Below are 13,138 nucleotides of genomic sequence, written 5' to 3' on the forward strand. Positions count from 1 at the left end.
CTTTGCTGATTCCATATGGATTCTTGCATTATTCTTTTCTGAACCTGTGACATATGACATAGGAATGTTGACAAGTAATTGCAGTAAGCCTGTCAATTAATTTCGGTATCATGGTCATTTTCCCAACATTAATTCTGTCAATCTAGGAGCATAGAGTATCTTTTTATCATCTAGTATCTTCTGTGATCCCTTTTTCTTCCTTTTTCTTTTTATTTTTTTGGTTTTTCGATACAAGGTTTCTCTGTATTGCTTTGAAGCCTGTCCTGGAGTTCGCTTTGTAGATCAGGCTGGCTTGGAATTTACAGAGATCCACCTGCCTCTGCCTCCTGAGTGCTGGAATTAAGGGCATGTGCTACCAACGCCCGGCTGATCACTTTTTTTGATGTTGAGATTTTTCATTTCTTTTGTTGCATGTATTCATAAATACTTAATCTTTGAATAGTTTCAGATTGAATATAAAAAATAAAAAGTATACGTGGTTGGGTGTGGTGGTACATACCTTTAATACCAGTACTCAGGAGGCAGAGACAGGCAGATAACTGTGAGTTCTAGGTCAGCCAGATCTACACAGTGAGTTTCAGACCTGACAGTGCTATACAGTGAAATACTATTTCAACAAAACAAAACGAGTACATGAAGTTGGGAGGGAAAAGTGGTGGACAAGTATAGGAGTTGGAGAGGGAGTTGGAGGTAGTTTTAATCAAAACATATTATATTCATACATGAAATTCTCAATCAGTACTTTTCTAAAGAGGGTAAGAGTCATATGTCTGACAATATTTTTTTTTGGTTTTTTGAGACAGGGTTTCTCTGTAGCTTTGGAGGCTGTCCTGGAACTCACTTTGTAGACCAGGCTGGCCTCGAACTCACAGAGATCCACCTGCCTCTGCCTCCCGAGTGCTGGGATTAAAGGCGTGCGCCACCAACGCCCGGCGACAATATTTTTTAGAAAAGCCAATTGTACAAGTTCATCTGTTAAATAAAAGTTTAAGTTCCATTGCAGGCCATATGGAAAGAACTTAATTTCTTTTAACTAAATCCTGCTCTGTCTGTAGGGCATACGTAAGAACCAAGAATGAACAAAACAAAACAAAACAAAACAAAAGAATGAGGACCCAAAGCATTGAGACAGAACAGGAAATGGTCTAGGAATAGAACTTGTGTTAACTCTTTTAATCTCAGAACTACATCATGGAAATAATAAAGATTTTACATTTAGAAGGATATGGCTTGGAATTTCACTTTTTGACTGATCTTGGGCAAGTTACTTTACTTTTTCTGAGTTTTAATTTCTTTATTGGCATAATGGAAGATTTTTAAGGCCTATATATCATAGAATTGTGGGGAGACAAAATGAGCTCACACTAATTGGTTATGAAATATTAGTTTTTACTGCACTTCCTTCCATGTCTCTACTCATCAAGTAGCTCAGAAGCATTCTAGACAAGGGTCTTATTTTTTTACCCAGAGCATTCAGGCCGTGGCCAGATAACATTATCATTCCCATAGGGAGGCACAGGCAGGAGGATCTCTGGGAGTTTAAGGCTAGTCTGGTCCACATAGTGAGTTCCAGGACAGTCAGGAGATACCACAAACAAAAATGTAAATACCCTGCCTCAAAATACAAAAAAAAGATTATCATTCCCATTGTCCATACCTAAGGCATAGTGTGTAGAATATGTGTTTGAGAAGAAAAAATGTTATTACACTGGAACAATTGTTAAAGTGTGGCCTACAAGAAAAATGCTTGCTAAAATTTAATAGCTCATTAATTAGTAATATTGTGGAACTCAAAACACATCTTTAAACAACCTGAATATTTACATATTAAAGTGGCAGGAGACATATGGTCTGTTAATGTACAGCTTAATATGGCCATCCTAACTAGCAGAATGGGTTGAGTTATAGAAACAATGAGGGGTTGAGACAGTGTCAACTGGAGATAACTAACTCTGTTACCCATATCTTGAAACCCAGAAATAACATCTTGGTCTTATTTTCTTCCCCTAAAAAAAAACACATCAACACAAAATACCTTTCCTTTACCATCATTTCCCCCAAGGAAAGAAGACTACCTCTTTGTTTATTGTGTGTGGTGATTTGGTCTGTTTTGTTTGCTTCTTCTTGAGAAACAATCTTCCTCTTTAGCCTAACCTGGAACTCACTAATAGGTAGACCAGGCTTGTCTCAGACTCTCAGTTATCTTACATCAGCCTCTCAAAGGCTGGGGTTATAGGTTTGAGCCATTAAGCTCAACTAGAAAATAGACTCTGGGTGACTGTCCTTAACTTTTTCATCTGTGCGCTTTTTTGCCTTCTCTTTTGGTTTTATTTCTTAAGACTCAAAAAAAAATATGTGTGTGAGTCTGTGTGGGGCTATGTACACATGAGTGCGGATGTGCATACTGCAGAGGCCAGAAAAGGGCATCGGATTCCCTGGAGCTGGACATATAGGTGGTTGTGAACCAGAACTGAACTTGAGTGTTCTGTAAGAACAGAAAGTGTTCTTAACCACTGAGGAACCCCTCAAACCCCATCTGTTGGTGCAGTAAGGTCAGGTAATCTTATAAGCCCCACTGTCTCCTGATCATCACTCTCAGCTAACACCCTACCTTGCTTTCCTGTGCTTCCTGTTTATCAGCAAGACATTCTAGAGGAATGTGATGGAAGAAGTCTTTTACCTATTCAATTAAAAGGTAATGTTCTAAAACTCTTGACTCTGGTAACTTTGTTACTGAAATATAATTATCATGTATGTGTATGTGTGCATTTGCTAAGATTTTAGACCTCTTTCACAAACACATTCTTATTCTCTCTCTCTCTCTCTCTCTCTCTCTCTCTCTCTCTCTCTCTCTCTCTCTCTCTCTCTCTCACACACACACACACACACACAATGAATGTATGTATGTATGTATGTATGTATGTATGTATGTATGTATGTATGTATCTACCCTTCCCAAAACACTGAAGAGGTATTTAAGGCAACAGAAACATAGATTTTGTAAACCCAGAAAATCTATTTCTATACTATATAAAATTATTGCAGTTGACTACAGAGCAATCAAATGAGTTAGGCAGAACCCACCTGTGTTAGTCAGGGTTCTCTAGAGGAATGGAATTGATAGAAATAATCTGTGTATAGAAAAGTTATTTATTAGAGTGAGTTATAGGCTGTGGTCCAACTAGTCCAACAATGGCTGTCTACCAAGGGGAGGGCCAAGAATACGTTAGCTGCATGTCTCAGCTGTTCATCAATATATGCTGGAATCCCAAAGAAGTAGGCTGTAAAGCCAGTGAATGGATGAACTTGCTAGTAAGGTAAGAGCAAGCAAACAAAGAGCAAAAACTTCCTTCTTCTATGTCTTTATATAGGCTTTCAACAGACGGTGTGGCCCAGATTAAAGGTGGGTCTTGCCACCTCAAAAGATCCAGAAGTGGGTCTTCCTATTTCAAATGATTTAATTAAGACAAAATCTCTCGGAGGTGTATCCAGACACGTGGATTTTAGTTAATTCCAGATGGAGTCAGGCTGACAAGTAAGAACAGCTGTCACACCACCTTGTATTAGTAGCAGAGCTGCAATTCGAACACATGATTCCTTGTGCCTCAGTGGAATACATCTGAGTTTGCAAACTGATACAGAAGTGTTTTGTCCACGTGACTGAGTGGCCATACAGTTTTCCTATGTTTATTTCTCAGAAAGTGGTTCGGTGGTGATTATCCTCAATAGAAGCACAAAGCATCTGGTCAGATTCCAGGACTTCACAATTTCTAAGACCTTGGATCACAAGCACTTTTCTTTGTTGGCTGTGACCAGCACAGCACACGAACCAAAAGGAAAAAATGCAGATGGAGAGCCACATGTCATTGACCTGAGAGCTTAATTATGCTTTGAAATTCTAGGTGATACAATGATACAATGGAGACATTCTGGTACTTTTTCTTTTTAACTAAGTTCATGTTCTATAGGAGATACAAGGAGGCAGTCTGTCACAGCCCCTTTCTGATTGTTGAGTCTGCCTGACAGGTGATGCAGTTCTAGTCACCTTCCAAGTCTCCCATGAGCACACCATATGACACTTTTGGTAGCCTTCCAAACATTACATATTCAAATACTTCACTTGAATCTACTATGTTTTTAGTTCTAATTTTAAAATACATAAAAATTTGAAATTATTTGATGGAGCAAAAGACCAGGAGAAGACCAAAATGAAGAATGACAAACTGTTTTAAAAGAAAGATAAAGTAACAGATAGTTCATTTGGAAAAAAAAGTTTCTGTCTACATCTCTTATACCTAACAAAAAAGCCTGAAAACATGCTTGGTGTTACTATCAAGCCAGGTTTGCCTAATTTCACTTTTTCAACTTAAGAGGGCAAACATGTTCAGGTAAAGAAAAAACCCAGCTAGATGAATGCATAGTATCATACCAGGAGACACAGATGACTCATTCAGATATTTTTTACAATAAAGATTTATTGAAAGCCTCCCACATTCCATGCACTGTGTTAATCCTAAGATATAATAGTAAGCAACAAGGGATGATTCTTGTGCTTCTGGAACATATAGATACACAGCAAGAGATAGATTTTAATCAGTTCCATAAAGGACTATATAATTATATGACAGGTATGACTCCTTTTATTAGTAAGGATTTGTGAAAAGGGATTGGCTTACATGATATGGGACAGTTTGTCCCACAATGGCTGTCTGGATGCTGGAGAGATCAAGAATCCAGTAGTTGCTTAGTCCACAAGGCTGGGTGCTTCTGCAGTCCCAATTTGGTGCTGAAGCCTGGAGGACTCTTGGAGAGTGTTAGTCTTCAGTTTATGTTAGAAGGCTGAAGAAGACGGGTTCTGATGTCAGTGAAAGTGGTAGCAGCAACAGCAACACAGTAGATGCACTGACCAGCAAGGAGCAAAGGCGAACAAGAAACAGCAGTACTACTTTTCTCTGGGACCATTTTATATCTGGGTCGCTACTAGAAAGTGATACCCACCCTCGATCAACCAAGAGTCATCATATTTCTTAGTTGATTACAGATGCAATCTAGTTGATGGCCAACACTATTATTTTCCAGTCCCATAAACTTAAAAATTATGATGGCTCATTTCAACTGACAAGCTAATTATACACCTGGGGTATCAATAAAGCATACCTTCCAGTGTCTGTGAGTGTTTTTACAGAGAAAATTAATAAAGGCAGGAAGACTGTCTCTGAATGTGTGTGGCAGCATCCATGGTCTGGAGTCCTGACCCCAATAAAAGGGGAAGAGGAAAAGTCAACTGAGCCTCAGCATTACCCTGAGCTCCAGCATTACCCTATATCTCCTTCCTCATTTACCAGGATGTGTTCAGGCAGCCTTCCATTGTCAAAGACAGGAACTGTTCCTCCTGTCATACCTGTCTCAGGATGGCAACCCCTGGACTATGAGCCAAAATAAACCTTTCCACCTTTAAGGTGCATCTTGCCAGGACTTTAGTCATAACAATGACAAAAGTTAGAAATTCCATTAGCTCTTTACTTTCTTTTAATTAAAAAAAAAAAGTCCATATTTGGTCCCAGAGCATTTAGGAGAGCATCCCAGGAGTAAAGTAACCTAGATGGTGGCTAAATTTCTCCGTTTAACTTTTTAGTAAAATGCTGCCACTAAATAGACTGTGAAAAATTATGTACAGTAAGACTCTAAATACCTTTCACATGCTCCATCTAATAAGACTGGTAGGACAGCCAATGTAAAGCAAGAGTAATATAACTGCACCACACGCCATCTTGTATACTCTATCTCACTCAACATTGCACAGACATAATTAACTTTCTTCCAGATTCTTTTTCATAACACAGAATCTTGTGTAAAAACCGGTATGTTCCTCACCGTTAGATCTTAGGGGGGTGATCATGTGCCTGTTTTTAAATTTGGCAAATTTGAAGGGCTTGTAGATAATCCCGCTAGAGATATCATGTGAACATCTGCACTGATGACACAGGCAGATAACAAAGGCATGTTGGAAGGCTTCATATATAATGGGATTTAAAGCCTTTGAATTCGTCTATGCTGACTATACAGTGAGAAGAAAATAAGCTTTTTTTTTTTTACAATCTTAGGGTTTATATTGTTGTGACAAAACACCATGACCATAAGCAACTTGAGTAGGAAAGAGTTTACTTCCTTTTTACTTCAATATCACAGCCCATCATTGAAGGAAGTCAGAGTAGAAAATCAAGGCAGGAACCCGGATGCAGGATCTGATGCAGAGGCCATGAAGGCATGCTGCTTACTGGCTTGCTCCCCATGACTTGCTAAACCTGCTTTCTTATAGCACCTGGGACCATCAACCCAGGGTGGTACTTCCGACATGAATCATTCATCAAGAAAATGCATCACAGGCTTGCCCACAGGCTACCTTAATTCTCAGTAGTGGTTTCCTCATCTCAAGTGGCTGTAGCTTTTGCCAACTTGAGAAGAAACTAGACACTGAAAAGAATGGCCAAAGAGGCAGGGATGGTTTGCTATCAGGAGAGATAAAGGAAGGGAGTGTTCCAAAAAAAAGGGGGGGGTAGTAGATGAGCCAAGTATCATCTTCATAGTCAAGCAGATGAAAACAGAGTGCATCTCCTGGTTTCTCTGACATGTTCTGTACTGGTGATAGTAACAAGAGCTGTTCTGGTAATGGTGAGGACAGGTGGCAGATTGGAATAGGCCAAAAAGTGAATGGGAACTTGACAAATTTTGGCTATAAAACGAAGAGAATCAAGACAGTCTTTGGGGGAAGTACATGGAATCTAAGTGAATCTTTTACCCAAAGATTGCAAAGATTTAAGTAGGTGCTCTAGGGGAAAGGGGGGCTTTTTTGTTTTGTTTATTTTTTTTTCAAGACAGGGTTTCTCTGTTTTGTTTTGGATCCTGTCCTGGAACTCGCTCGGTAGACCAGGCTGGTCTTGAACTCACAGAGATCCCCTGCCTCTGCCTCCCCAGTGCTGGGATTAAAGACGTGCGCCACCAACGCCCAGCTAAAGGGGGGGGGGCTTTTCTTACACCAGTGGCTATTCAGAAGGAGACCCTTATCTGTGTAGGCCCACAAAAAAGAAATGTTATTCTATAGTATGACATCAACTAAATGACATTTTTCAAGTACAGTAGATGCCAGAGAATTGAGCAGGAGGTAAGGAAGAAAGAATGAACAGATGGAGGGGTTGTGTAGAGGACACTATGCTGGATGATACTGTCCTTATATATTTGTCAAAGCTCATAAATTGTATAAACCAGTGAGTCCTAATTTATCACTGTCAACTCATCAATTGCAACTAATGTGTCACACATTGGAAAAATGTTGTTGGCAGTGAAAACTAGAGGAGTCCAAGATATATAGAAACTCTGTACTTTATGGGAATTTTTAGGTAAACATAAAATTGCTGTTAAAAAATGCTTACAACAATCCTTTACCAAAAGCCTTGTGATTGTTATTGGTATGGTGTCGTTTTAGTATTTTCTTTTCACTTTGATCTAGTTTGTTGTCTCATCTTGTAGCTCAAAACCTTTGAAGATGCTTTTCAGAGAAGTATGGGAAAAGGGAACTTTAACTTAGAAAATGTCTCTACCAGATTGGCCTGTGGGTAAGCTGATGGTGCCTTTTCTTAATTGATGATTGATGTGGGAGCGCACAGTTCAATGGGGGCAGTACCAGCCCTGGGCTGGTGGTCCTAGGTGTCATAAGAAAGCAGACTGAGTAAATCCATGCACAGCATTCCTCCATGATCTGTGCATCAGCTCCCAGCTTCTTCTTGCATCCTAACTCTCTGTGGAACTAACTGTAAGGCCAAACAAACCCTTTCCACTTCAAGTTACTTTCGGCCATGGTCTTTATCATAGCAATAGTAAATTAACTATGAATCAGCTCTTCCTAAAAGCAAAATGCAGTAGCTCTGAGCCCATCCTGTAATGACAAAGCAATAGTCACAAAGGTCCCTTTTGCTGATATCTGTCCAACCAGCTCCTCAAGGACACACAGAAGAAGTTCTGGTATTACAGTGAGACGCACACTCAGACGTACAATCAGTGCTGGGCATATGCCAAGGACAACCAGTCAACCACTGAAGCCTCTCCTAGAAGCTGGTAGAGTACAGAGATGTGTGAACTATTTTAAAAATTTAAAGAGACAAATGCATTTGAATATACTTATTTACTGTGAGAGGCAACAGATTTGGTGTCCCTGTATATAAAACTTTAGACAATTTACGGAAATGATGCCGGTTGGTTGCTCATAGCATCCCTGGATAAATGACAAAGGATAAAAAATGAGCTCCATGATAAAAATTAACCAACTTCTAGCATCCGAGAATACGGTGAAGGACAACAATGAACACAATGATAAAACTGACCAGCTCCAGATGCTCATAAGCGGTCTAAAGGTTTCTAAGTGTGTCCTGGAAGAGCATCTTCTCTCCAGTAGCCAGAGCTCAAGTTGTGGAAAATCAAACCGCAGCCCTCAGTGTGAGGTTGTTGAATTACAGTGAAAATTCAAATCCCAGCTTCAGAGCGGAGTCAGTGGTTAAAATAAGGGCATTAATTGGTAAAGAATGGAATCCTGTAACCTGGGATGAGGATGTGTGGGAGGACCCCCCTGAAGCTGAGAACTTTGAACCTCAGAATCTCAAGGGTTTATGTCACCTGAGGAAGTAGTCTCTCTGCCCTCAGAAGATATACTCCCACCCCTTTTCCACTTTGATTGAGGAAATTAATCCTCTATTGTCTGCTAAACCAGCAGTGACTTTCTGAAGGAGACACCAGGCAAGATAATATGATGTCCCTCAGGGCCCATCAATAGGTATCTCTGGAGCTGTAACCAGACTTAAGGCTAAGCAGTCTTCTAGAGGGGAGATAGAAAGTGTAGTCCATGAGGAGGTAAAGCTACACTACTAAAGAGCTTAATGAGTTTCTAATTCATTCAAGCAGAAGTTTGGGGAATGTATGTGAGAATAGATGTTAAGGGTATGTGATAACGGTGGGAGGAACATAAAACTGGATCAGGCTGAGTTTATTAACAAGGGGCTACTGATCTAGATCTAATATGGAACCTTAAACTATTAAAAAAAAGATGTCAACGTTTAATTGTTTGGCTGAAGCATTTGTCAAAAGATGGCTTACTGAAAAGAGTTGGAGATGCCTGATAGCCCACGGTTTAATGGTGATGAAAGGTTCTTTTTGTATTATTTTTTGAGACAGAGTTTTTCTGTAGCTTTGGAGCCTGTCCTGGAACTGGCTCTGTAGTCCAGGCTGGCCTCAAACTCACAGAGATCTGCCTGCCTCTGCCTCCCAAGTGCTCCAAGTGCTGGGATTAAAGGTGTCACCACCCAGCCTACAACCTTTACGATGGGAAGCAGGCCTACAAGGCGTGTCCTTCACAAACTGTACATGACTATAAATGGTGAGGGCTCACCAGAATCTGAAGAGCTTCATTGTCGTCCTTTTTCTTTTGTCAGACTTTAGGGTTGGAGCCGCTGCTGCTCGGTTGAATGAATTCAATGCAAAGAGTTTACCTGGGCCCCAAAGTAACAGTGGCCAGATGGCAGCACTGAATCACCGAAGGCAAGGTGATCATAGTTATCAGGGCAGCACAGACAACACAATGTCCATAATGGCCTGACCTATAATGGTCAGCACAAAGTGATTTTTATGGTAGAGTGACCCATATGTACCTTTGCTTGGTACTGACTAACCAATCATGGTGTTTCCAGGAATGAAATAGATACAAGGCCTGAGAAAAACTGGCTTCATTGGATTGTGGCAAAAGGAATCTTGGACTGTGACTCAATTTCCAGGCTTCAGCCAGTTTGTAGACCCAGAATCCCTTAAATGAAAGGAGGATGGTCACCCTTAGGAAGGACCTTGACAAAATGCCTAAGAGTTTTACTTTTTTTCCCCAGTCCTTTCCTAAAGAAACTATGGCCCTTTACACGGGTTACTGTACACTGGGGGAAAGGAAACCATCAGACTTTCCAGATCTGTTGGATAGTGGTTCTGAATTGATGCTGATTCCAGAAGATCTCAAGAAATATTGTGACCCTCCAGTTAAAGTAGGGGCTTACGGAGGTCAGGTGATTGATGGAGATTTGGCTGAAGTCAATCTCATAGTAGGTCCAATGGGTTCCAGGACTCATCCTGTGGCTATCTTCTCAGTCTTATAATGTATAACTAGGATAGATATACTTAGAAGTTGGCAAAATTCTCACATTGGTTCCCTGACCTGTAGAGTGAGGCCTATTATGGTTGGAAAGGATAAAGGGAACCCTTTAGAATTGCTTCGGACAGGGAAAACAGTGAATCAAAAACAGTATGGCATCGCTGGAGGAACTGCAGAAATTAGTGCCACCACCCAGGACTTGATTTTTTTTTGTAGTTGTTGTTGCTGTTGTTTTTCGAGATAGGCTTTCTCTGTATTACTTTGTCCTGGAACACATTCTGTAGACCAGGCTGGCCTCAAACTCAGAGATCTGCCTGTCTCTGCCTCCTGAGTGCTGGAATTATGATGCAGGGATGGTGGTTGCCACAACATCTCCCTTTGACTTTTCTATCTGACCAGTGCAGATGACAGATGAATCGTGGGGAATGACAGTTGACTTTCGAAAACTTAAGTGGTGACTGAGCAGCTGCCATACAAGATGTGGTGCCCTTACTCGGTATGTGGTATGCAGTTATGGATCTAGCAAATGCTTTATCCTTAGTTCCTGTCCATACAGACCACGAGAAACAATTTGCTTTCCATTGTCAAGGCCAACAGTATAAAACTATAAAGTTTTACCTCAAGGATATATTAACTCTCTAATTCTGAATCATAACTTAGTTCAAAGGGATCTTGATTGTCTCTTCCACAAAATATCACATTGGTTCACTATATTGCCGACATTGTGTCAACTGAACCAAGTGAGCAGGAGGTAGCAACCACTCTGGACTTGTTGATAACACATGGGCTCGTCAGAGGATGGGAAATAAATCCAATCAAAATTCAAGGGCCTTCAACCTCAGTGAAATTCTTAGGAGTGCAGTGGTATGGGGCATGCAGAGATATTCCTTCTAAGGTGAAAACTAAATTACTGCACCTGGCTCTGCCATCAAGAAAGAATCACATTTTAGTGGGCCTATTTGGACTCTGGATGCAGCACATTCCTCACTTGGGGGTGTTACTCTGGCCCATATATCAAGTGACTCAGAAGCTGCTCTTTGTTGGGGGCCCGTAACAGAAGAAGGCTCCTCAACAGGTCCAGGCTGCTGTGCAGGCTGCTCTACCACTTGGACCATATGATCCAACAGATCCAATGGTACTTGAGGTGTCAATAGCAGAAAGGGATGCTGTTTGGAGCCTTTGGCAGGCCACTATACATGAATCACAGAAGAGACCTTTGGGATTTGGGAACAAGGCTCTACCATCATCTGCAGGCAGCTACTCTCCCTTTGAGAGACAGCTCTTGGCCTGCTATTTGTCCTTACTGGAAACTGAACGTTTGACAATGGGTCACCAAGTTACTGTGCGACCGGAGCTACTCATCATGAGCTGGGTGTTATCTGACCCACCACGCCATAAGGTAGAATTACTCCACAGCAGTAATCCATTATCAAACGAAAGTGATATGTATGAGATTGGGCATGAGCATATCCTGAAGGTACAAACAAGTCACATGAAGATGGCCCAAATGCCTGTGGATTCTACTCCTGTTATAATGCTGCCTGCTACCTAGCATGCACCTTATAGCCTCATGGAATGTTCCCTAGGATCAGTTGACTGAGGAAGAGAAGATGAAGACCTGGTTAACTGATGTCTCTGGACATTATGCAGGCACCACCCAGAAGTGGACAGCTGCAGCATTATAACCCCTTTCTGGGGCAACCCTGAAAGACAACAGTGAAGGGAAATCTTCACAGTGGACAGAACTTCAGACAGTACACATGATCACACATTTTGTTTGGAAGGAGAAATGACCAGATGTCTGACTGTTCACTGATTCACGGGCTGTAGCCAATGGATTGGCTGGAGGATCACAGACTTGAAAAGAGCATGATTAGAAAATTTGTGAGAAAAACATCTGGGAAGAAATATGTGGATAGATCTCTGCAGATGGGTGACGGATTTGAAGATAGCTGTGTCCCACGTACATGCTCATCAAAAGGTGACTTCAGCAGAGGATTGGATGACCTCTTCTGCGGATACCAATTAAGAGAGTATCAGTGGCTATCATATTTAAGTTTGATATACTAAAAGAATGTCCCTCAAGGAACATTGTTACCTACCCTAAAATTCATAATTCATTTGCAGGTGCATGAGGGATAGTCATATAATGCTAGGCATAATTATAACCTGGTTAAATACATAATGTGTTTACAATTGTATGTGGGATAGTTTCATCATGCTAGGTGTAATTATGACCTGGATAATGTTTTCATTTGGAAATAAAGCATGGCATAAGGAGATGTGGTTGTGTATCAAGTTGACAAAGGGATGTACTTTGATGGCTATTCTTGGTTGTCAACTTAAATTGGTCTGGAATTAATTAAAACCAAAGTGGCTGGGTTCACCTGTGAGGGATTCCTTCCCCTCTCCATTTTTTTTTGAGACAAGGTTTCTTTGTGTAGATCTGGCTGTCCTGAAACTTGCTCTGCAGATCAGGCTGTCCTCGAACTCAGAGATATGCCTACTTCTTCTCCCTAGTGTTGCGACTAAAGGTGTGCGCCACCACTCCACAGTGGTATTTTTTCTTAATGAAATAATTTAAAGTGGCAAGACCCACTTTCAATTCAGATCTTCTGAGGTAGGAAAATCCACCTTTAATCTGGGCCATGCCTCTGGCAGTCTATGACGTGGAAGACAGAAGCTTCCTCTTTGCCTGCGTATTTCCCTTCTAAGAGTCACACTAAGATCCTTCAACCATCTATTATAAAGCCCACGAGAATTCATTTCTGTTTTGCAATGGAGATATTCTAAATATCTTCCTAATTCATGTTATCTATATTCAGTGTTTAGATGGTTCATACAGTATCAACACTAAGTGTGAATGTGTAGGCTCTATTCCTCCTGAGTTAAGACTGGTATACTGGAATGCGCAGTGTGTCTCTGTTCATGCCTGACAGCACAGCACAGTTCCCAACA

General features: G+C 40.9%; 1 protein-coding gene across 1 annotated transcript in view; it reads right to left on the reverse strand.

Moving 5' to 3' along the window:
* Positions 1-4,455: 4,455 nt before the first annotated feature.
* The window catches only part of Rragb (Ras related GTP binding B), a 50,189-nt gene continuing 41,506 nt past the window's right edge, over positions 4,456-13,138 (reverse strand). The window contains exon 11 of the mRNA XM_040743971.1: positions 4,456-4,839. Within this exon, the coding sequence (XP_040599905.1) occupies positions 4,832-4,839 (8 nt within the window). The 3' untranslated portion in view covers positions 4,456-4,831. The remainder of the gene's footprint in view (positions 4,840-13,138) is intronic.

The sequence above is a fragment of the Mesocricetus auratus genome, unplaced genomic scaffold (assembly GCF_017639785.1).
Source record: "Mesocricetus auratus isolate SY011 unplaced genomic scaffold, BCM_Maur_2.0 Super-Scaffold_100003, whole genome shotgun sequence".
In the NCBI taxonomy this organism is placed as follows: domain Eukaryota; kingdom Metazoa; phylum Chordata; class Mammalia; order Rodentia; family Cricetidae; genus Mesocricetus; species Mesocricetus auratus.